The sequence below is a fragment of the Amphiura filiformis genome, chromosome 4 (genome assembly GCF_039555335.1).
Source record: "Amphiura filiformis chromosome 4, Afil_fr2py, whole genome shotgun sequence".
NCBI lineage: Eukaryota > Metazoa > Echinodermata > Ophiuroidea > Amphilepidida > Amphiuridae > Amphiura > Amphiura filiformis.
Genome location: NC_092631.1, coordinates 77,533,112 through 77,560,135, shown reverse-complemented (window position 1 = coordinate 77,560,135; position 27,024 = coordinate 77,533,112). Strand labels below are relative to the sequence as shown.

General features: G+C 35.9%; 1 protein-coding gene across 1 annotated transcript in view; it reads left to right on the top strand.

Moving 5' to 3' along the window:
• LOC140151445 (ubiquitin carboxyl-terminal hydrolase 43-like) overlaps positions 1-27,024 on the top strand; it is an 87,199-nt gene that overhangs the window by 34,624 nt on the left and 25,551 nt on the right. Inside the window, exons 2-5 of the mRNA XM_072173794.1 lie at positions 5,517-5,849; positions 12,779-13,023; positions 16,390-16,501; positions 18,165-18,265. Coding sequence (XP_072029895.1) covers positions 5,517-5,849; positions 12,779-13,023; positions 16,390-16,501; positions 18,165-18,265 — 791 coding nt within the window. The remainder of the gene's footprint in view (positions 1-5,516; positions 5,850-12,778; positions 13,024-16,389; positions 16,502-18,164; positions 18,266-27,024) is intronic.

The following is a 27,024-nucleotide window of genomic DNA, read 5'->3' as shown; positions in this document are numbered from 1 at the left end:
TCAAATAATGTTTGGTTATGTTTTTGCACCAAAAATACCCTTAAATAATGTTTTACTTTTGACAAACATTCGAATGATTTGTTTGAAGCGTGAAACAATTTTTGCTTTACTTTTTAGGGGAATCACAGATTCCTTTCCATTAGGCTTACAGTTTTACCCTTTTGGGATCCAAAGAAAAATCACGAGTAAAAAGCATAGACGTGTCATTCATACAAGTTGGACTCATAAAAAGTCAAGTGGAAATAAAATGATACATAAAAGACATAAAAACAGACACACACAATACTTAGTATTCTTGCATCAAGTTGTGTAGGCCTACGGTATAATATAAGCCCAAGCACAAGACCGCGGGTCTAGGCTAGTCTTTGCGCCGGGAACATTGCGATAATGAGACGGCAACCTTGTTAGTACAGTAAACCATGAGGACCACAGCTTATGCACATCTACCCCCAACAGCCTATACAATTAAGTCGCCGGTAGAAAGGGACGAGGTTGTCAATCGTTAAGCCTGCAAGGCCACTAAGACTAGGTTGAATTTGCGTTGAAGAAATCCGGCTAGAGTTAAGACTTGGGCTTAGAGAGCGGGCTAGGCTTAGTAGCCTCAAGGCCACCTTAAGACTAAGGCTTACTAAGACTCCTGTCGGGAAACTCGCCCTTAGAGGCTTTGCCAAGAGAATTTTTGTTTTCAGTTGGAAGGCACAAAGGTGTGAGTTAACCAATAACTCATGCATTCAGTAACAATTTCCTTTCCTGTCTCCAATGGAAGCCCCTCCTACTACTTAACCATTCCTGGCTTCTTGAGGCATCTGTTCATTCAAATCTCCAATATTTAACATTCTATTTATAGATAATGAACATGGTAAAGGATTTGCTAACTGGTGCTTATCAAGTCATTGGTTAAGCTTGAAGGGTTCATTCTAAGCAATATTGGCTGATATAGTCATGAAAAAAGGGGGCAAATTCTTGACAATCCATGACATAAATTCATCTGTTATGATGATAACAACATTGATCCAAAGTTTCATTGAGTACTGTGATTTGTGTTGACGAAGAGCTGATAATCAGTGTAAACAGTGGCAATATATGATGCCTTGGGATGTTTGCATTGAAGGAGAGATGATGCAGCCCCGGCAGAGGTTACTACCGGATATCAGTTTCACCCTGGTAACGGCTGCATCATTGCATGCATCTTTCATTGTTTCATGTCTGGAGGGAGAGGTGATATTAAATTGACATTGAAGTCTTGATCTAGAGGTGCAATTATAAATACATCCAAGTATTATATAAGGATTGGGGACATATATATCTTGGGATGCAGTATTAACCTTGTGATTATGATCAAGACTAGGATTGGGTCTTAATAATTAATTTGTAGTATTATACTTATAGGATTGATAAAGTTAATACTCTCAAACCTTAAGGTCCTGTTATGTTTGTAAAGACCTGCAGATGAGGTTGAACCCCCTAAATGTAGCTTGATAACAGGGTACACTCTGGAACCGAGGACATACATGTATGTATATGAGTCCTCTTCCCTAGCACCAGCAGCATATTGCAAACAACATAAAAATGCAAATCAAACTATGTCTCATTTGCCTGTGTATGTCTCCGTTGGATAGTAAAAAGTCAAGTGGGTCCACCATTTGGTGCTTAGCTTCTGGGTGTGGAAGATCTTCAGTTAGATAGGGAAAAAAGTTATAGATCTATGTTTGCAGGTCTTTGCAAGCTACCAGTATATTTTTATATTCCATCCATTAGAAAAGAAGAAAATGGCATCTTAAAGGTGACATTTCTTTGCATGTTACAGTTTTTGTTGCGAAAACTGATATTATTTAGTGGCAACCTCTTGTGAGATGATTAGGCGACAACTACCTCAATCTAAGGCCCGGATCTTAGGATAAAAGTTAGTATTTGGTATGATCTAAATATTACACAATTAAATGCCTAGATACAATGAGTAGACAATCTGAATAAAGAAATGCTGCTGTTTAGAGGTTGCAGTGTTTGATACCTTAGTGTGCCGAGTAGGAATTGCTGCAGGCATGTAGGTATAGATCGGTTAGAACCAATGCTTCAATCAAGAATATAGTCATTCATGAATAGTCTGAAATGTGGTGCGCTTGTGAAACTATTAGTGTGTTGGTCGGTGAGGGTAAGGAGTGGTTTTGTATTGCCAGTGTTAATTCCAAATTGATGCAAAAAGCTTAATGTGGTCTTTGTGCACAAAGGTGTAGTAGAAACAGAAACTAGTACTGTTGTATCATTTTACCTATTTGAGGTTTACACCAAGGGTGAGGTTGATCATGACATAGGGATCAATTGCAACCAATAAGTGGTGAAGAGTTTGAAATGTGGTTTTGTGGGCAAGGAAATGAAATTAAAGCTTATATTTTGAATTAACATTGTGTTTTTGCTGAACCATGAAATGGTCTCAGCCTATATGAGTGAATGTTACTTACTAGCTTACTTACTAGCTTACTTACTAACTGACTAACCATTTGGTCTGAAATGGACATAACTCTAAATGCCACGAAGGTATGACCCCATGAGTGGTGTCATATGAAAGAGGAAAATATAAAGAATATAATAAAATATTTCCAAACGTCAGAGGTCATCCAGGGGTCAAAAAGGTCATTTTAACCAAAAATGCTCGAACTGACTAACCATTTGGTCTGAAATGGACATATCTCTAAATGTTGACGAAGGTATGACCCCATGAGTGGTGTCACATGAAAGAGGAAAACATAAAGAATATAACAAAAATATTTCCAAACGTCAGAGGTCATCCAGGGGTCACAGGGGTCAAAAAAGGTCATTTTAACCAAAAATGCTCCGATTAAGCTGAAATTTAAATGCAATGATCCTTATGACATTCTAAACATGTATAAAACATTTCAAAATGTATTTAAGGTCATTAAGGGGTCATAAAGGGGTCAAAGGTCAAGGTTTTCAAAATGCTCCAGTTGAGCTGAAATTTAAATGCAATGATCCTTATGACATTCTTAACATTTTAAAAACATTTTAAGATTCATTTAAGGTCATTAAGGGGTCATAAAGGGGTCAAAGGTCATGTTTTCCAAAATGCTCCGATTGAGCTGAAATTTAAACGCAATGATCCTTATGATATTCTAAACATGTTGAAAATATTTTAAAATTCATTTAAGGTCATTAAGGGGCAATAAAGGGGTCAAAGGTCAAGTTTTCAAAATGCCAGCTTTCCACGATCAAGGTACCGTATATTAAAACGGCAATTAATGAAACAGTCTTATTAAAATTAATACTATATTGCTGCTTGATCAGATCGTCACAGTCATCATCCGCCTCACTTACCTCGTGCCCTTGCAAAGGGCACATTGCTCTAGTGTATTTTATATTCTTTACTTTTCCTCTTTCATTAACACCACTCGGGCGGTCATACCTTCGTAGCATTTCGAGATTATGTCCATTACAGACTCCGGGTGACAGTGGTATAGGCCTACCACAATATACTGCCGAAGCCACATGGTTCAGCTATGGTGCGGTTATCGCTCTAGTTCTCTATAGGCTGTGGCTTAAAAATGCTGATATTTATAACCAAATAGTCAAAAGTAATATGTGTGCTACTAGAAAGCCTCATTTTGATAATATTCTGTCTTGAAATGGATAATTTTTCTCAGAATCTTTGTGCAAATCAGTTCACCTCCTATCCTGCACACATGGTGCGTAAATCTTGAATCATAATAACAGCGAGGTCGAATGTGAAATATTCTGTCCCAGTTTGGTAGTGATGTCAAAAAGCATCTCTGTTTCTTATGCAACCTTAACATGTGAGCATATTTAAATTGTGATGCCGAGAACAGCACACACGTTTCGATGCTACACAAGACAACCAAAAAACACAGTGGCGTCACAAAGCGACACAAGGTATAGGTGATATGATGGTTTGTAGGGTGAACAGTGATTAACATCTTTCCAGCATTATTTTGTGCATGCTACCTTTGCTTGCATAAAAAAAAACTTTGCCACTAAAGATGGTAAACAATGTTGCCAGAAATACTCTGATGCTATACTTCCAATCTCCCCCATTTAATTAGCACTTTGATTCTTCAAGATGTTTTTCAAGTGCATAGCCAGAATTTTATTGGGGTCCAGACCTTTTTTATCTGTGAAAAGGTTAACCCCACGGATATATGCATGTGACGTGTGCCCGCATGAAAATTCAATTCACCAATTTATTTGGTCTTGCAACCATTTTTACATTCAAGTCATTATCTTTAAAACTTTAAAATTAAATGAATTCTAGTTACCTACAAATTATAGCTTAAAGATGTGGCTTTCATTATTTAAATACTGAATGATTGTTGAAAACACATAAAATATCACCACATTCGTTGGGACCCACCTTTTATGGGACACCCTGCACTGGTTTCCGAATGAATAGCCTTCTTAAATATGCATGCAGTTCAAAAATAGTAGTAGTAGTAGTACCAGCAAGTCAGCAAGCTATAGGGAGCTATGCATGTAGCCGACACTTGATGATGGTAATTCTAGCAACTAATTGCTATGGGCACTCTGAACTGATATAGATTGTGGAACCACAAATTTGACAGACAGTTCAAAGTGGTTTGAATGAAGGGGGATGTGTTGGGCATCATGGGAATACAAATTGAATCAGTGATTGAACAAGAAACAAATTGATGTCTTCATTTGCTAACAGTAGTTTGTATAACATTAGGTGTACTATACATGAAAGGTTGGCATGCTTGGCATACATTCACATATTGTACACTAAATACAAATGAATGCAGTTGACGCACATTATGATACATCTCGTATGTTTTATGAAAAGATAACAACACTACCTTTTTCAACCCCTGCCCCCCCAAAAAAAAAAAAAAGAAAACATGAATAAAATGAATAAATTGCATAGATTAAATGGCAAATACCAAATATGACTGACAAATACAAAGAATCTATCATCTGGATTTATGCTATGGGGAAAAAAACAAAATAAGTGAAAATTACATCTTCAATTTTTGCAGAAAGATAGTGTGATTTATCCAGAATTTTTACCAGGATTTTGATACCCCTAATGTAGTTTCTTTGAGGTATATAGCAAATTTGACACCCTTTTATGACACTTTAAGTGGTAAGCTGTGAATTTGATACTCTTCCCACCAGTTCTTTTCTTTTTTACTGCTAATAAACCCATGTTTGTTCTACAAAGGTAGAGAAAGCTTGCTAAAATTGAAGACCCCGGATACTTTATAGATGAAAAGACATGTTGTTACAAGGACAATAACTGACACCCATAGTGTAAAGTGGGGCTCTAAATACTTGTTTTATTATGAGTGTGATTTCAAATCGATTCAACAGAAGATAGCACATTGACAAATAGTTTTTGTTCACAATGGATATTTTGTGAAATTTTGGGACAAATCAATGTTAGCTTCTAATGTATTTTGAGCAATGGTTTAAAATTTATAGTGTATCAAAACTTAATCATATTATTTTTTTGTTTTCTTTCTCAACTACAGAATAGCCACAACAAAACAGATGAACTCCTTGCAGCAGAGATGTTAGCCAACCACATGCGCTGCAACAACAGTTTTGTACATGATCTCTTCCAAGCTCAGTATCGGTCCTCTCTTACTTGCCCAAACTGTGGTAGACAGAGTAATACCTTTGATCCTTTCTTGTGTGTGTCCTTACCTATCCCTCAACGAACAACTCGAGTGTTAACAGTAGTAGTAGTGTACATGGAGAGAGACCCACGAGTCGTCAGAGTAGGCCTAGCATTGGAGACATCAGGCACGGTTGCTGATCTGAGGTCAGAGGTTGCAACAGAGTGCGGAGTTGCTATCACAAGAGTAAGTACTTGTTTCTCATAAATTTAACAAAGATCTACTCAGTGCTGCAATGTAGTACCTGTTTATAAAATATTAGACAATTTTGATGTATAATGTTACATAATTTCTTTCAATCACTGCAATGCAATAAAGTCATAGCTAGCAATAAAGATGGCTACCCATACTAACCCTAACTCTAATCTAACACACCGGGTTCATGGATAAACTTGATTTATACCATTATAATTTACAAAATGTTATATTTTGTTGCACACATCATTACCATGCAGATCAACATGCGCAATGACAATGTGTTTGCAAAGAATTCTGGGAATTACTAAAGTGGTGAATTGTAATTTTTGAGACGGATGATTCTTAGCACTTTATGACATCTTGGGGTATATTTCACCAAACTTTTAGCCCCATAACTCAAGTAATCATTCACAAGTAACAAATATCCTTTTACAAGTGGTAACTTAAAAGGGCCCTGTATATTTTTTCATATACTAAAAGGGCCCTGTAGTAAATCGCTTTTGTTTACGAAGGGTACAGAACATAAATCATTTTAGTTGAATGGATCTTATGATACATTGTGCTAAGTTATGGTAGAGTTTGAGACGTCTGGAGCACCATAAATGTTATGGACCCCATGAAAAACTAGCACTTATTATGCACAATGCATTAACATTTAATCCACTCACCTACTGAATACTTTTAGCAAATGTTGACACCACAAAATGAACCATTCCACTACAGTTGTTGCCCAATGATCATTGAATACTACTGAATACTTTTAGTACATGTTGACACTACAAAAATGAACCATTCCACTACAGTTGTTGCCCAATGATCATTGAATACTACTGAATACTTTTAGTACATGTTGACACTACAAAAATGAACCATTCCACTACAGTTGTTGCCCAATGATCATTGAATACTACTGAATACTTTTAGTACATGTTGACACCACAAAATGAACCATTCCACTACAGTTGTTGCCCAATGATCATTGAATACTACTGAATACTTTTAGTACATGTTGACACCACAAAATGAACCATTCCACTACAGTTGTTGCCCAATGATCATTGAATACTACTGAATACCTTTAGCAAATGTTGACACCACAAAATGAACTATTCCACTACAGTTGTTGCCCAATGATCATTGAATACTACTGAATACTTTAAGTACATGTTGACACCACAAAATGAACCATTCCACTGTACAGTTGTTGCCCAATGATCATTGAATACTACTGAATACTTTTAGTACATGTTGACACCACAAAATGAACCATTCCACTACAGTTGTTGCCCAATGATCATTGAATACTACTGAATACTTTTAGCAAATGTTGACACCACAAAATGAACCATTCCAATACAGTTGTTGCCCAATGATCATTGAATACTACTGAATACTTTTAGTACATGTTGACACCACAAAATGAACTATTCCACTACAGTTGTTGCCCAATGATCATTGAATACTACTGAATACTTTTAGTACATGTTGACACCACAAAATGAACCATTCCACTACAGTTGTTGCCCAATGATCATTGAATACTACTGAATACTTTTAGTACATGTTGACACCACAAAATGAACTATTCCACTACAGTTGTTGCCCAATGATCATTGAATACTACTGAATACTTTTAGTACATGTTGACACCACAAAATGAACCATTCCACTACAGTTGTTGCCCAATGATCATTGAATACTACTGAATACTTTTAGTACATGTTGACACCACAAAATGAACCATTCCACTACAGTTGTTGCCCAATGATCATTTAATACTACTGAATACTTTTAGTACATGTTGACACCACAAAATGAACCATTCCACTACAGTTGTTGCCCAATGATCATTGAATACTACTGAATACTTTTAGTACATGTTGACACCACAAAATGAACCATTCCACTGTACAGTTGTTGCCCAATGATCATTGAATACTACTGAATACTTTTAGTACATGTTGACACTACAAAATGAACTATTCCACTACAGTTGTTGCCCAATGATCATTGAATACTACTGAATACTTTTAGTACATGTTGACACCACAAAATGAACCATTCCACTACAGTTGTTGCCCAATGATCATTGAATACTACTGAATAATGTTAGTACATGTTGACTCCACAAAATGAACCATTCTGCCACTACAGTGTTTGCTCGATGATCATTTTTAGTACATGTTGACGCCACAAAACGAACCATTACGCCACTACAGTTTTTGCTCGATGATCATTGAATACTACTGGATACTTTTAGTACATGTTGATGCCACAAAACGAACCATTCCGCCACTACAGTTTTTGCTCGATGATCATTGAATACTACTGGATACTTCTAGTACATGCAGACGCCACAAAATGAACCATTCCGCCACTACAGATCATTGAATACTACTGAATAATTTTAGTACATGTTGACTCCACAAAATGAACCATTCTGCCACTACAGTGTTTGCTCGATGATCATTGAATACTACTGGATACTTTTAGTACATGTTGACACCACAAAATGAACCATTCCACTACAGTTGTTGCCCAATGATCATTGAATACTACTGAATACTTTTAGCACATGTTGACACTACAAAAATGAACCATTCCACTACAGTTGTTGCCCAATGATCATTGAATACTACTGAATACTTTTAGCAAATGTTGACACCACAAAATGAACTATTCCACTACAGTTGTTGCCCAATGATCATTGAATACTACTGAATACTTTTAGTACACGTTGACACCACAAAATGAACCATTCCACTACAGTTGTTGCCCAATGATCATTGAATACTACTGAATACTTTTAGTACATGTTGACACCACAAAATGAACCATTCTGCCACTACAGTGTTTGCTCGATGATCATTGAATACTACTGGATACTTTTAGTACATGTTGACACCACAAAATGAACCATTCCACTACAGTTGTTGCCCAATGATCATTGAATACTACTGAATACTTTTAGCAAATGTTGACACCACAAAATGAACTATTCTACTACAGTTGTTGCCCAATGATCATTGAATACTACTGAATAATTTTAGTACATGTTGACTCCACAAAATGAACCATTCTGCCACTACAGTGTTTGCTCGATGATCATTGAATACTACTGGATACTTTTAGTACATGTTGACACCACAAAATGAACCATTCCACTACAGTTGTTGCCCAATGATCATTGAATACTACTGAATACTTTTAGTACACGTTGACACCACAAAATGAACCATTCCACTACAGTTGTTGCCCAATGATCATTGAATACTACTGAATACTTTTAGTACATGTTGACACCACAAAATGAACCATTCCACTACAGTTGTTGCCCAATGATCATTGAATACTACTGAATACTTTTAGTACATGTTCACGCCACAAAATGAACCATACCACTACAGTTGTTGCCCAATGATCATTGAATACTACTGAATAATTTTAGTACATGTTGACTCCACAAAATGAACCATTCTGCCACTACAGTGTTTGCTCGATGATCATTGAATACTACGGGATACTTTTAGTACATGTTGACACCACAAAATGAACCATTCCACTACAGTTGTTGCCCAATGATCATTGAATACTACTGAATACTTTTAGCAAATGTTGACACCACAAAATGAACTATTCCACTACAGTTGTTGCCCAATGATCATTGAATACTACTGAATACTTTTAGTACATGTTGACACTACAAAAATGAACCATTCCACTACAGTTGTTGCCCAATGATCATTGAATACTACTGAATACTTTTAGTACATGTTGACACCACAAAATGAACCATTCCACTACAGTTGTTGCCCAATGATCATTGAATACTACTGAATACTTTTAGTACATGTTGACTCCACAAAATGAACCATTCTGCCACTACAGTGTTTGCTCGATGATCATTGAATACTACTGGATACTTTTAGTACATGTTGACACCACAAAATGAACCATACCACTACAGTTGTTGCCCAATGATCATTGAATACTACTGAATAATTTTAGTACATGTTGACTCCACAAAATGAACCATTCTGCCACTACAGTGTTTGCTCGATGATCATTGAATACTACGGGATACTTTTAGTACATGTTGACGCCACAAAACGAACCATTCCACTACAGTTGTTGCCCAATGATCATTGAATACTACGGGATACTTTTAGTACATGTTGACACCACAAAATGAACCATTCCACTACAGTTGTTGCCCAATGATCATTGAATACTACTGAATACTTTTAGTACATGTTGACACCACAAAATGAACTATTCCACTACAGTTGTTGCCCAATGATCATTGAATACTACTGAATACTTTTAGTACATGTTGACACCACAAAATGAACCATTCCACTACAGTTGTTGCCCAATGATCATTGAATACTACTGGATACTTTTAGTACATGTTGACGCCACAAAACGAACCATTACGCCACTACAGTTTTTGCTCGATGATCATTGAATACTACTGGATACTTTTAGTACATGTTGATGCCACAAAACGAACCATTCCGCCACTACAGTTTTTGCTCGATGATCATTGAATACTACTGGATACTTCTAGTACATGCAGACGCCACAAAACAGGGCTGCCAACTAGTACGAATTTTCCGTATTTAAATACGGAAATTGGTCAAGAATACGGGAGTACGGATTTGTGTCCTAAAATACGTTTTTCAAAAAGTTTGATATATGTATTAAAAGTAAGGCTATTCAGAGATTTTCACTGCTCGTATTTGGCAAAATACAGACCTGCCAACTGTCCCCCAGTCCCGCATTCCAATGTTTAAAACCCTAAAATATGTAACGTGCCACTTTTCCGTCCATTAATAAATAATATAATGTGCATGCACGATCCGAAAGTCGGTAGGAAAACGATGTCGGAATACATCTTGTAGACCTATTCTTTTGCACAAATAGAGCTAAATAGTTAACTAAATACCTTCAGAAGACATAGCATAGTAGCAGTTGCATGTTTATAATGAAAAATATTAATGTGCATGCACAATCCGAAAGTCAGGAAAAATTGTGTTGAAACCATCTTGTAGGCCTATTAAATAATTTGTTTTATTTGTATTTTATTGGGTTTTTTTATTAACCATCTAACTGCTACATCCCGTGCTACATTATGCTATGTCTTCTGAAGGTATTTAGTCAACTATTTAGCGCTATTGGTGCAAAAGAATAGGCCTACAAGTTGGTTTCCGACACCGTTTTTCTTTTCGACTTTCGGTTGATGCATGCACATTAAAATTAATAGTTAATAGGCCTACAAGAGTCATATCTCGAAATGGAGCATGCACATTATTATTTTTCATTAACCATTCAACTGCTATGATAGGTTATGTCTTCTGAAGGTATTTAGTTAACTCTGTAGCTCCATGGTGAAAAGAATATTTAAGCCTACAAGATGGTTTCCTACATTGTTTTTGCTCATGACTTTGGCACATTAGGGGGGGGGGGGGGGGGAGGGTCCACTTAAATCAATGAATTATTAGTTTTAAATTGGGCTTCACATATGTGTAAGTCAGATGCATAGGTCATGTAATAAAGCCAGTGCAAAAGTTTAAAAATGCTTCAGTACATGGTTAAGTATAGGGAGTGGACATTTCAAAGTGCTGTAACTTGGAAATGGAAGCTCTTTGAAAATTAGTGTTTCTCATGAAAACATGCTGTTTTTAGGGTTTCAAACAGGTTTGGGAATGATAAAAGCTGGGGCTTGAACACCCACCCACCAGGGCACTGCCCCTGTACTTTTTTACATGTGTCTAGTGACATCTGGGCAAAAGCGCCCACAACGGCGACCTCTTGTGATTTTTTTTTTGCGAATTTTTTTTAAAAATTTAATCCTTTCACTACAGTGCTGTGATTAAGCCAAAAAAGTTGTTTCTCAGGAATATTGATTTTGAGATATAGCCAGTAATCCCTTTCAACTTTCTTTTGTATTTTATTGTTTTGAGTAACATTAAAATGCCTATATCTTGAGAACCGTAAGTATATTTTCAAAATACGGATTTTGTATGCAAAATACTGATTTTGAGGTTGAAAAATACTGAAATGTGTTTTTCAAAGTTGGCAGCCCTGCACAAAATGAACCATTCCGCCACTACAGTTTTTGCTTGATGATCATTGAATACTACTGGATACTTTTAGTACATGCTGACGCCACAAAATGAACCATTCTGCCACTAGTTTTTGCTCGATGAGCATTGAATACTACTGGATACTTTTAGTACATGTTGATGCCACAAAATGTACCATTCTGCCACTACAGTTTTTGCCCAATCACCATTGAATACTACTGGATACTTTCAGTACATGTTGATGCCACAAAATGAACCATTCTGTCACTACAGTTTTTGTCCAATGCTCAATGAATACTACTGAATACTTTTAGCAAATGTTGACGCCACGATATGAACCATTCTGCCACTACAGTTTTTGCTCAATGATGCTCGAACACTACTGAATACTTGGAGTACATGTTGACACCACAAAATGAACCATTCCACTACAGTTGTTGCCCAATGATCATTGAATACTACTGAATACTTGGAGTACATGTTGACGCCACAAAATGAACCATTCCGCTACTACAGTTTTTGCTCAATGATCATTGAATACTACTGAATACTTGTAGTACATGTTGACGCCACAAAATGAACCTTTCTGCCACTACAGTTTTTGCTCAGTGATCATTGAACACTACTGAATACTTTTAGTACATGTTGACACCACAAAATGAACCATTCTGCCGCTGCAATTTTTGCTCGATGAGCATTACTGAGTGCTTTACATCGTCATTCAATGCTCTGCTGTCCCTGATTACCCACACTGCCCTACTGTTAAACCACACCCGATTATTTGCCATATTTCATTATTGTTGTCCTCATCTGCTCTCTCTCTTCCAGATTGTGCTAACCGAGGTGTACTTTGACGGCTTCTACCGATCATTCCAAGATTCTATGCCATTGTCAGATATCCGTGATGGAGACAGTATATATGCCATTGAGACGCCGTACAACTCACAGAGTATAGGCAACGCAAACTCACGAGAGTTGGCACAATATATTCATGTACATTGCAGTAAACATGCCAGGGAGGTTGTTACATTAGTTATTATTAACCAATTAGGATTGGGACGAGCAGGGAGAAGGTGAGAAAGTAAAAAACAAGTGTAACCAAGTGTAAGATCATTTTACGTCCACTATTTGAGTGGAAAAGACCAACAAATTCCACTTAAAACGTGCAAGCTGATTTACATGAAAGGGCCACATTTTAAAAGTATTGCAATCCTGGCTACAGGCCTGAGTGACAATTTTGTGATAGGCATTAATCTTGCATACTTTTTTCTACAACCAAAGTGTTTTGGCTTCTACAGAGAGTGAAAACAAAAGCAATGATTGTAAAGAATGTTTATAGTATGGTGTGTTGGAGATGAGTCAAGAAAACTGGTTGCCTAATAGTAAAGCCCGGCAAAAAACGAGATCTCGCTTTTCACGCCGCGATTCTCGCTATTAACCAATTATCTCGCTTTTTAAGAAAGTTCCCAAGCAGTATACTTACTATAAAAATGTTGCTTTATGGCAGAAAAGTTCACCGAATTCCACAAAATGAACTTCTCCATCGGAAAAGTCTGCAGAATTCAACAGCATTGCAACCACATTGCAAGTGCAAAAGCCATGCATTACTTAATAAAAAATGACATTTCATTGCAAATGAGTTCAAGTTTAGGCCAAATATCAATATATTTATTGAATATTATGGAATATTTTGACTATAAAACATAATTTAAGTCAAATTTTTGTCACTTTTTCTTCGACTCACGCCGGCATCGGCAGTTCTGTTTACATGTACAATCTAAACTGACCTAATCTGAACAATAGAGGGCAGGCAATATTTTTTATTTATTTATTTATTTTTTTTTGATTTTCGTATTTTCGGGCGTTTTTAAAGCTTCTTGTGCCATTTTTCGGGGGGAAATCTCGCTTTTCTCGCTTTTAAAAATTTTGGATCTCGTTTTTTACTTCAAAAAATTGTGTTTTTTGCCGGGGCCTACCTAATAGATGCACAACCTACCAAGGGTTACGTGAAGTGATCAAAACAAAGAAGCTGTGATGGCATATATTCTCTTATTTCATCCTTTTTTTTTCACTTTGAAATATCATGAACCATTGCTAATTTTGATGGTTTCAGTACCCAAAGAAATGGAAAATCAAGTTTAAAGTGGGAAGAATTTTGTACAAATAAACATTTTATTTGAATAATGTCGCATGCATAGTGATCAAAATACACAAAGTATGAAACAGAAAAACAAACATGTAGTAAACATGGGTATTATGATAGCGAGGAACATATTGAAGCATTTAAGATGATGTATGATGTATATCATTTCATCAATGTTCAGCTTACGTTAACTGTCAGCAACACACAGACATGTGATAATACTCAGCTTCTACTGATAGTAGTACCTGTATCATGTGTTTATTGACTGAGTATTGGTAAAACCAGTAGAGATGGGATGTGATAATTTAATGTCATAAAAAAGGTAGGTCACTTGTCTGGCATCATATGGAAATGCTTCAAATATGCAGGGGAGGTGTGTGTTTTGATGATATCTAATTGCAAACACATTTTGAATTGCTTCTTTGTAATGGCGTTCCTTTAATTCTCATATTAATCCACTTCATTTATTTGTAAATTTTATAGTTTTTCATTTATTAGTGCATTCTTTATTCATTCCTTTATTCCTTCATTCTTTAGTGCATTTATTCACTCATTCACTTGTGATATTTTCTTATTTAAATTTTTCTCTCTTTTTTATTCTTGCTTTCTGTCTCTCTTTCTCCTGGGTAAAACTTCAAAATTATTCAAAGAAGGAATCATTCTCTCATGTTCAGAAAACACTCAAGTAGACATACTGCAGTTACTGTCCGTTTTCCTATACACAATACACAGTGCTCTCACCATTGAGCTGTGACCTCTACAAATCGTGCCACGTTAAAAGGATAGGCATTTGCCTAGTTAACGCCAATGTGTGAAAAATAACCGCCAATATTAAAAGTACTCTCAAAAACTTCTAGCAAATATATTTCTCTAACATGACCTAAAATTACAGCTAGGTTAGATGTTCAGAAATATTCGTATTTTGGTAAAACAGTGAGTGAGGGCAAGGCATAGCTAGCCAAATCCGTGTTAATTGAATGGAGATTTGACCGAAAATTTTGGTAAACGGACCGCTTACTTCTGAAGAATGCCACACGAAAACGCTACAAGCTACATTTAAATTACTCTCTGTTCGATCATCATGATGAGTTTTTTAAATAGTATGTCGACATTTGGTACTGTAGGTAATTGACAAAGGGTCGACTTCGCTGATGAGTAAGTGACAGTGAACATGAAAATCAGGGCCCATAACCCAAGTTAGTAGCTAGTTAGTGGAGGCCGTCACGGACTGATTATTGATTATTGAAGTGCCTTATTAATAGATACGCATACGATTTAGGGCAAGAAAAAAAACCGGGACACTTTTGGAGACATCATCATCATCATCATCATCATCATCATCATCATCATCATCGACATCATCATCATCATCACTTTCTACATTTTTTCTAAACAACATAGGGCATACCGTTTTAATAAGATTTTTTTCTTGAAATGCATGTAACTATAATTATTGTTTAGAGCGTGATGAAATAAAACATCACGATTTTCATCACAAAACAAATATAATGCATAAGAAATCGTTTGTTTTAGAGCGTGATGATGAAATAAAACATCACGGTTTTCATCACTAAACAAAGTAATACATAAGAAATCGTTTGTTTTAAAGCGTGATGAAATAAAACATCACGATTTTCATCACAAAACAAAGTAATAGGCCTACAAAAGAAATACATTTTTCGAGAGTGATTAAATAAAACATCACGATTTTCATCACGGAACAAAGTAATACATAAGACATCGTTTGTTTGATTGCAATCAACCGCGACAGTTCGTCTCACACACATAACAATGCACTGCGATCAAATAGGTTGATGACAACATTTGATTGAATGGACTGCACTGCGCCATGATTACGTGCACCGGTTCAAATCCTTTGTTTGGAGCCAATCAATAATTTCACGTACAGCCTCTATGCAAATTAGAGTTTACACACGCTGCAGCTGGGGTAATCGACCGAAGCTGGTTGCCGTTAGTGATCGAATGCATGAGCTTATTTGCTTTATTGAATCGATTTACTGGATTAATTTCCTGTTAACTGGGTTTAATGCCACAAAGGTCGAATCGGGCTTGCCATGGACCATAAGTGCATCATGATCTTCAATGAGATCTTGGTGACCTCAAGATCTTGCATAGAGCATGCATTATGATGAAACCAGACAAGAATTGCCCTTACACACACTAACCTACCATATCAGCAGCCCACACTTCTGTTTATAAGTCACATATAATTCTCTGTATCTGTAAACTATCTAATGGGTCGTGTTTATTTTTACAATGCATTTTGCTTTCACAGATTTGGTCAGCCTCTGGCGTTTGAAGTTGACCGAAGTGTAACTCATCAGCAGCTGAAAATTGTACTACTTAAAGCTATGGGCTGTAGTCATGTGGACCAAGTACTATCTAGAGTAAGTTTAAATTGTACTACTTAAACTATGGGCTGTAGTCATGTGGACCAAGTACTATCTAGAGTAAGTTCAAATTGTATAACAAAGCTATAAGCTTTAATGTGGACCAATTACAAATCATGGGCCTGGTGGCATGCACATACTCTATCTAAAAGGAATCCTGCTTCCAAGTTTATGTATTAGCCTATGTTTTAATGTAGGCAAAAATAAGGGATCCCAAACTGTAGAAACATACAGAGCAGGCAACTTCACAAGGTAACTGTATGCTAGAGATAAAAGGCTTTCACATTACAAAGTGCAAACAAATTGCTAATTTTGCCTTGAATGGATCAGATACAGGTACATCTAACCTTTTACCTAACAGCCCTTGTTGAACATACCGTAATGTGCTATTCAAAGAAAACAACATGAATTCTAAGTAGAAAGGTAAGTGTAGCAGAAGCAGCCACAAATCGCTAATAAAACATGTGATTGATAAGCAGCGACTCACTGCCACAGACTTGATAAAGCAGTAGTGATCGAAAAACAACAACTGACTGTCTCAGTGCAAATCATACCGCCTGCCATAAGGATGCATCAGTCTGTGTGCTAATAAATAAGCCTATTTGGCTAGCACCAACTGTATATTTAGTTATCAATTGGAAAGTCAGTGTGCTTAAATTCCTATGTTGGCAAGTGAATCAGGAGTGCCCTTGTTCAGACCATAATATAAATAAACATTACATTTTAAGGGTGTTACTTTGCCTGGTTTACTGTATAGAATATCAGTCAACAAATCAGTCAGCGTGGTGTGAATCTCAAACAACATTGTGCAATAATAACATCTGGTAATGTAATATTTGTATAAAGCATAGTTTTAATTTAAATTATCTTACATAACGTCTGTGGCAAAGCCAAGCATTGCAATCCTATAACAGGGCTGAAATGACAACAGATAAAAAGTGCAGAGTTCCTTAGTAAATTAATGAATTTCACAAATGGTAAATACCAATTAAAGCTTGTGGGTAGCTTCATTTAGGCCTACCCCAAATGGCAGACATGACAAAATGTTAAAGATAAGCCAAATTTCCTACTATATCCTCTATTTGTTTTGTATTTCTTTAGATTTGAAGCTACATTTTCCCTCAAAATGTCATAATTTCCCTGAAAGGAGCTTCCTGATTCCAAGTTCTTCTTCAAATTATATACCCTGGTTGTGTAATGTTTTGTTGTAAGGGAACAGGAAGACAAAACAATATGATATATTTATTTGTGTGTACATGATCCTATCCTGAGAAAGTGCTTGGTATTGAGGGACTGTGTGGTATTTAAGAGAGTGTGGCCTAGCAGTTGGGGTACTCACCTTTGATGCATTAGGTCCCGGGTGCAAGTCCAGTGTATAGAGAATCATATTAACTATTATATAAGTATATCACAGTCGGTTTCAAAAAGAGTAGGGTGTTTACCCCTGACTGTCACAGTCTGTATTGGTGCTATTTGGATATTCACAATCTAAGTACAGACAATATGTGCATAGAAAGGCTGCTGCATGAAGAAAGTGATCTGATTCTGATATTCACCAAAAACAGTGGCACTTTGTAAAGCGTCATATGAATGCTTGTAATACAAGTAAATAAAATATTGTTTTGAACAAAACACTGATGGTCCATATTTTGTATTGCAGGGACCTATTCTTAGGATAGGAATAGTGGCCGATACCAAAGGAACCAGAAGTTATTTATTACAAGAAGATACAAGACCACTCTATAATGGATCAGTCAGCAGGTAAGCTTACTTACAACACAACAAAACCAGCAAACACAAAAATATGCCCACCATTTTTACGAGCTCATCAAACTATAGGTTATGTTTTCTCCATGTAACCCCAACACTCCCGTAAGAAAGACCACCTACAGAATACAGAACAGCTGACAACTGGGAATCTACTGAATCAGATTCAGAAGAGGCCAAACGCATTCAAATGCAAAACAGACAGCCTGTGTAAAATCTTAAGTGAAGAATGACTGAATGTCCTTGTGCCAAATGCATTAAAATTTGCAACCAAACTTAAAAGACAAAGACAAAAAAAGAGCTAGGTACTCTTGTACACCTGTCAAATAGGACATGCTGTATTATAAAATATGTAGGTTATAAGGCATGTCTCAATTTGACTCCTTGAGCAGAATATATCAGACATTCAAATCAAGTTGAGATACAGCATAAAGGATTGTTCCATTACTTCCTAGGTTAGGGAGATGAATAAAGTACTCTGCTTGCATGGCATCAGAGTTGAAAATTATCAAACAATTTCCTGAAATTTGCAAAATTAATATGGATGTAAACATAAATTACACTTTAAAAAAATTGAATAAAACACGCAAAGCATGACTGTAGATGAAAATAACAAAATGGTCCTCAAAAAATGCACTTTTTGTTCAGGCTCTACCCTACCTCCACTGCCTATCCATTAAGAGGTTTCCGCTATTAAATTGCATTTTAGTCTTATTAAATTTCAAAAGAAACCCATCATATTTTTTGCAACCGATACAACAAGCACATAGCTTAAGAGCATACTAAGTGTACTTGATAACCTAGTTTATTCATCATTTGCAAATCAACTGTGCTCTCATTATTTGAGTTGATCTTCAAATAGTAGTTGATGTATGTAGGACGCATTGGCACCGCTTGATGACAGCGATATCAGAGGTCAAGTTTGTCTGACAACGAGCTCTTGACCCATTGATATGTATGCAAATTGTACATAAAGGTGTGGCATTTGCATAATATTTGGGAAGGTTTTACTGATGCTTACACAGATGGAAACAGACTTATGATGCTATGTAGGTTGGTGCATCTAGCCTGACTCCAGCTCCATCCAGTGTCACTTATTCCAAACCCATTACATCCAATTACCGAATATCCAGTGTTAAAGCTATTCCTGCAGTCACAGTGAAGTTACTTAATTACTTGCTGAATTTGGGAAGTTTTCCTGAACCACAACAGCTCATTGTCCTGCATCACAGTTCCCAGATCAGATGCTGCTAGGCCAGTGAACAGCAAAAGATAATTTACATTGTTTTTTTTGCCTATATAGATACAGTTTTTATTAATTCAAATATTTGTAGATTAACTCTTGATTATCGGCCAGGGAGACATGGCTGTGGCTGCTCCCTTCCTCCTCACAGTGACATGTTATGTGATAATAGAAAGATTGTGATGTCTATTACACCATGCACTTTATTGCAAGAGTCTGATCAAGTCAGATGTATCAAACATTTGATATGTACATCTTCCTCAGTCAGAGTTCCGTCCCTTCTCACCATGTGCAAGTACTCTCCTAGACCAAGTTGTTGGGGCACTAAAATCAAGTGAATTGAATCCACATTCTTGCTATCATAAATATATTTATACATACATTTATACACAGCAATTAAATGTGCTCTAATTCCATGTAGAGAGATTTAAACTAGGTGAATGAATATAGGTATTGGTTACATGGGATGTTGTTAACATCACATTAATGTATATTTTATTATCTCATCTATCATCATACTTTATTTTGATCTAGGGTAATGGTATAATACTTAATTTCATCTCAAATTTGGTTCATATTTGGCTCATCACAGTACTTAGCAAATCATATGCGATAATCTTACACGTGTACAGGATGATGAGCACCAATGTCATTACCTCAGTTCTCATTAAACTTAACATGCATAAATAGTAATGTGCATTCAATTGTGTTTAAAAGGTACAGTTATTTCCTTAATTGATTTGAGTTCACTTGTAACTCAACCACCAAGCACGATATGAAGCATTTTCATGAAATTAGGAAATTTATGTTCTGCACATTAAACAGATTAATATAGTATATTTTGTTTGATGCAAATAAGATGTAAGGTATTCATCATACTTCAATTTCTATTTTCTTTGTATCTAATTGGTTTTACAATTATCAATGTAGTCAATGAGCTAAAATGATTATAAATATGGAAAAACAGTGGCATGATCGATGGGAATTACTCGCATTTACGGCCCTAGCTGCGTACGGTACAGTATAACTATACTTGGAAGTTCAACTGCTTTTGAGGGATGTACTTATTGGAAGAAGAAGAAAGTGTTTCAAATGTGTTTTGATATTTTGTATTGTCTACCCTACCCAGCCTTTAATTTGCATATTTGCAAAATTAATTAGCTAATTTGCATAAATGATCAGTGTACTATGCTCTACTCAGTTTAAAACATGCTTAGGGCATTTTCAGAATGCCTCATGATCCACTTAAACTTGTGATTTAAGACAAAGGTTGATTTGTTACAACTTTATAAGTACAAACATGATTTTTGCCAAAGGAGTGCTCTTCCAGCAACGATACTGATTTCTGCTATATGCATCAGTCTGCTACACTATAGCTACATATAGTAATGAAATAATAAACATGTTGGAACCATGTTGTAACATCACTTAGGTGTTTGTTACACACTTTGACTTCCTATCACAAGTAGGCTGGCTGTCAGGCAGTAGTCTATGTACAGCCTGCCTAGCTTTATCATGATACCTACCTCACTAGTAGTAATATGATGCCAGACAACACTACTCATTGAATTTTGATGAGGTATGCTCTCTCTGGCAACATTAGATGAAGAGCACAATAATGTAATGTACCCCTAAGCATGTATGTTACAACATATGTAGGAGTATTCACACAAGACTGTTTGATCTAGATTGATACGCATCTATCTATAGCTAGTCCTGTTGTTTCTATAAGTGATGCAGCAAGAGTAGTCTTGATCTCAGCCGGCTTGTGTTACTTCATCCCTAATCAAACCATCTGGTGAATCCCTCTAAATATGCCTCTTCTGATTGGCTTCATGGCTTTAATAAGCTTACATATTTTCTGTTCAGTTTGAAGCTAATATGATCGTTGGCACTCTTTATGGTACAATTTCGATTTCCGGGCTTTGATACTTTAGAAAACTATGTCCAATCAGTGATTGCTATAATTTTAAAGAATGTAGCCAGATGGTTTGAAGCAAAGGAGCACAAACCAGCTTGGACTAAGACTACAGCAAGAGTAGGTCTGGGTTTAAGCACTCATATGAAAGTGGCATGCAAGTGCTTTGGGCACTAACAAACAAGGGGGTTTTCGGGGACGGACTCTTATAAAAAATAGGATTTCTCAGTGACAGATCCTTTACAAAAAAATTGGATATTGTGGTTGCAAACATTTAAAATTTTAATCTATTTTTCAGTAGAATCCTACAAAATATTGATGTTTTACTTGTTGCAAGCAGAAAAGACCTGTTCTACAGAAACAAAAATAGGCAATTGGGAGAGGGTTTTTAATGTTAAAAAGGTCTTTGGGCACCAGATTTAAGAAATGTGGGTCTTTCGGTGAAAAGTTGTAAAAATGTGGGCAGGGTCTTCAGGAGTAGGGGGTGTTTTTGAGCCGGGGGGGAAGTTCTCCTACATTTCCTCATCTCAGTCATGGAGCTCCAATAATTCCATCACATTTTTGGGAACAGGTTCACATTTGGAGGAATATATTTTCTTCATGGTTCATTGTAGACTCATAGTAAAAAACAAACACATGCCTTCCACCAAGTGGGAATCCAACCTGGACTCAGGCCTTGCAAAGGGGCCAAAAAACACACAGACGTTTTATATTTAACACATTTTAAACTAATTGCCTTTGGAGGACTATTTTGGTATAAAATTATAATTTTAATTCACCTGTGAAGACAAGAGTATGTATAGCTCCACTAAAGAGCCTCTGCACTATCCACAAGCAATTTGTCTATGCTGAGGTGGTGGGCACTTTGCGCTCGCTGTTTGGGCATTGCAAACCAAGGGAACTGAGCATGTTCTAGAGCTTGTAAGGCTAGTTTAGGCCTATCTCTATGTTTAACCTATCATTGACTCTCTGCTCATCTGAACAGGCATATTTTCTGCAAAATATACAATCGTTTTGAAATCAAAACAAACAGTCATATATATTAAAAGGTAGACAGCCTGTCACCTTTCTTGTCTTACTATTGACATGTGAATCAAAAACATTTTTCACTCAGCACCGTTTTGCAAACAGATTGTGAATGCATTGATATGAGAAACCAGTCCTAATGAATGACGGCCCAAACTTAATTGTTGATATGCTCCATAGGTAGTGGCAGGAAGCAAGTCGGAAGCAAAAGATTTTGATGTATCGCCTATATGTGGCTGCACTTTGATGTGGTATGATAAACTTATCAAATGTCTCTCTACCATTACTTTGTATTTCACACTAATGCTGAAAACTGCAATACACAGTTTCCGCAGGATTGTTGCTGCTTATTGGTATTCTAATCCATAACCCTTTTAAAACCTCAAAATTCATTAGTAATATCATGGATATGGCAGGGGTTATTGGCTTATCAATGCATGCATGGTTATCACAGGCTTTACAGTGGTGTGTACTTTGTCTACAGTGCTGTGCTGTATTCATTCACTTGATGCTTAATATATATAAGTTGTTGTTTGGTGGGTGCTTATTTTTGTCACAATTTACTATCATATAATTGCACCATCTGGGCTTCCCACTAGGGCACTACCTATTGACAGGAACCTTTAGTAACCACAGCAACATAAATGCTTGAAGAAACATTGTATAATGATCAAAATAAATTCCAACTAAATTTGCATTTTGATGTGAAAATTGATGTTTCAATGGAAATTTTTAACTCTAAATCAGCAGTTTTAGGGATTTGTTAAGGTTCAATTTCCCACATGGATGCATGTATAGTCACTTGATATGTAAGCTAAAAGGAAATATGTTGACAGTACTGGATGGGCAGTTAATAATATCACATTTTGCTTGTTGTGGCACTTATAGGGGCATGAGCAGTTAACAGAACAAATGCGGTACTGATGTTTATAAAGTTGCTTAATATGCACCTGTGTAAAATGTGATGTGATGTAGCTGTGGAATTGCTGCATCTTTGAGGTCCTTCTTGAGAAAGGGCTTAATTTGCAGTGTTAGTTCAAAAACCCTATCAAGCACAAATATATAATGTTAAAATGTATGGAAGATTTCAGTGAGTTTGATTATCATTTCAAAAAAGAAAATGAAAGTCATGTTTAATTTCCCACATAGTGAACTGTTTGATGGTTAGAGTACACCTAACACAAAACATAACTACTCATTGCTTGTAAGTTGTTCAATAAAAAGAATCTGAATATACATTGTTTTATCAAAGCTGTCTTCTTGACATCTATTTGTGAAAATTGAGCAAGAAATGAAGGAGATCTCCATCAGAAAGTTTGTTATCATCCAGGTCTAAAATGACACTTGATAATAAGATTGTCAATGGGAATATCATGACATATAATTCGCTGTCGTAGTGCACGTTAGTAACTAATGGTTACTGCTCCAAGTCTGGGCTCATATACCTGTTCCGAATTTTGATATGCCATAGGCTTTGTGTTGTGATCATTTCGATCAGTGGTTCGTAACAAAGAAAGCATGATCATATTCTAATGTGACTACGACAGCAAATATGCTATGCGTGCATGCATGAACAGACACTTCCTGTGTTGTAGGATCCCTATTGAAAGTCCCATCAAGTGTCACTTTTGGTTTGGACAATAATGGACTTGATTGGTCCCTAATTTCTTACTCAATTTTCACAAATGGGGTGTCAAATTAAAGAAGACAGTCTTCAGCAACGTGTAAGTTGTGTATACTGATATTGGACTCTTGTCATTTTTTGACATTTGCTTAAAAAAAAAAAGTTGCCCTTTTCAGAGTCTTGATTAGCAGCGACAGAGCTTACGACACCATCACAGCATCTTCATCCATCGGGTGGTCATGAGACCAGAGGATTGTAAACATCACTATGCTGAATAACTTTTAAAGCAAAAGACAGTCTTCCGTAACAAATTTTTTTTTTCAGAATTTTTTTTTGTGTGTATAGGTATTTTATTAAGCATCTCATAGCCTTTTGATCAAATTGCATGTAAATTCTCAATGATAGAAACACTTAAAAGGTATTAGACATTTTAACATTGCACATTTTAAAGTACATCAAATTGTTATGTAGTCATTATTGAATGAGTTAAGAGCAATGGCAGGTTATAAAGCCGGCCGAGTAGTTTTTGTGCTAGGTGTATACATGGAACCTTCATTTACTCCAATGCAGGTCATGTTTGCAGGCAGTACTAGTTCAAGCCACTGTAATTCAAGTCATTTATAGCCAAGTATCTCCTCATTATCATTTCTAACCAACACAATTCTATTACTCCTGTCTTTGATTAAAAAGAACGACCCCCTATAAGACTATATTGTTCTATATTTAGACTTGTTATCATTTGGGGTGTATGATGGCTTCATTTGTGATTGAAGGTGTTTTCTTTTGTATGCATCGTTGAGGATCATAAACAGACCACGGAGGACATGGATCTGTCACGTTTGTTAGACATACTACACATCATGACACCGCTGTAGGACTTTTTAATAATCTATCTGTCAGTCCAGATTATTTTATCGCTGATTTCTCTGCCACTGGGGAATACTGTTAATCATATTATTTTCATGAGGTTATTATTTTTGTGATCTTGTGTAGCGCAGCTTAAATCATGAAATTAGATTACAGCAAAGTAATTTGAATCATAGTCTTTGAATGAATACTTGCACAAGCAAAATGTGTATCTTTGTAAATTTTTATTTCTTTCATGGCTTTCAGTGAAATAAAAATCTTAAAATTTAAATCTTTCACAATATCTGAGCAGGGTTATCTTACAGCATCAGGCAGTGGGCGTAGGTATGGCTCGTTTTCTAGTATTCAAATTTGATATTAAAATATGAAATTAATTTGTTTCAGGAATGCATTAAATAGTAATTGATCATTTGTGCTGTGGAATGTCTGAAGGCTAACATATAGAAGTGGTTATTATTTTGAACTTGGTGGGATTATTATGCAAATTAGTAACAGTAAGAATTTAAAAGGAACGCTCTGTGTTGATTGTGTTTATTTGCTTTTATTTATTTATTTATTTACTCATTCGTTTAAGAGGGACCCCACCTAACTATCATACATGGTTGGCCAAGGTCAAAATTTTGTTATGGTGTTGGTCGAAAGGGCTTTGGGTGTAGATTGTAAAAATCCACTTTGCTCGCTTCATATGTTACCCGCTGCCATGGTAACGACCGAAATGTATTTTAGGTGATTTTAGCTCATTTCAGGCTGAAAATGCTGAAATTTGCCTAATAAAGGACGGCCATAGCTCCATTATTCGAAAAGATAGAAAAAATTTGATTAGATCCTTACAATGGACCATCTTTCTACTTTCCAACAAAAAATAAAAATTATTCATGAGGTGTTCGATTGTATCTCTTTTTGACCTGGCAACACTTAAAGTTTTGCCATTTTGAAAAAGTGGCAATTTTGACCTATTTTTGAGGTGCAAAAAAACTATTGGCCATGACTCCCAGAATATTGTAATTGTGGTTGTGAATAAAGCAGACCATGCCCCATTCAAAATTGATATAAATGGCTTGGGGGATTATATTAGTAAAGCGGAGTGTTGCCAGAAAATAACACATTTATTGAAAAATGCTAAATTTGACATGGAGTGTTTTTCCCTGTATTTAAGTAATACTAAACATATTTTTTATGCTTGTGCATCATGTTATCTCACAATTGAATGTTTTTGATCAAGATATTAAATATTAAACAAATTCAATTTCTATTTTGATATTTAAAGTGTTGCCAGTATTCAAAAACTGTGTTTTAAGGTATTTTAGTCAAATAACTACATGTAGTAATTGGCACATATTTAAAAGTCTAAAACCAAATGATAAAGTATAAGCACTTGGACTATACGTCTGAATATTGAAGTAGCAGGCCTTACGTCATTCAACAATAAGCTATGGCAACTGCAGTGTTGCCATAAAATAATCAAATTTAGTACTTGGTCACATTTTTAAGTTGGTACCCCATTGGTGCACATTTGGAAATTTGGTTGAAATCACCTCCTTTTGCACCTTTTTGGTTATATCTCAAATGTAGTTCAAGAAAAGTATGCAAACCCATACATTTCTGGAAATCTTATGCTTCAAAGATGGCCATTACATTAGTTAGCATTTGAATAATTATACAGGGTGATCGATAGGTAATATAGGTTGTAACAAAGTAATTTCACACAAAAAGTTGAATAGTATTATGCCAACCTCATCATTTCCCAGTAACTATAATTTGTTGGGTTTTTTTAAAAAGAAAGTACACAGTTTGCCCTTTCTAAAATTACAACATTTATGTCAATTACTTATCTGTACAATCACTATATTACAGGGTGTGCAAAAAAGCGAACATAAGCTGCATATACTAGTCTGAAAACAGAATGATTTCATATGACATGAAACTACTAAAATGATTGCTTATTTTACAGAGTGTGCCAAATTTTACCGTAGACTGAGTGAAATGCTATTCTTGAGTGGCCAAATTCCCAGCAGAAATGATGACAGTTAAATCTACCACTTGAAATCTTGTTATTGCATTGTTTATTGTATTCA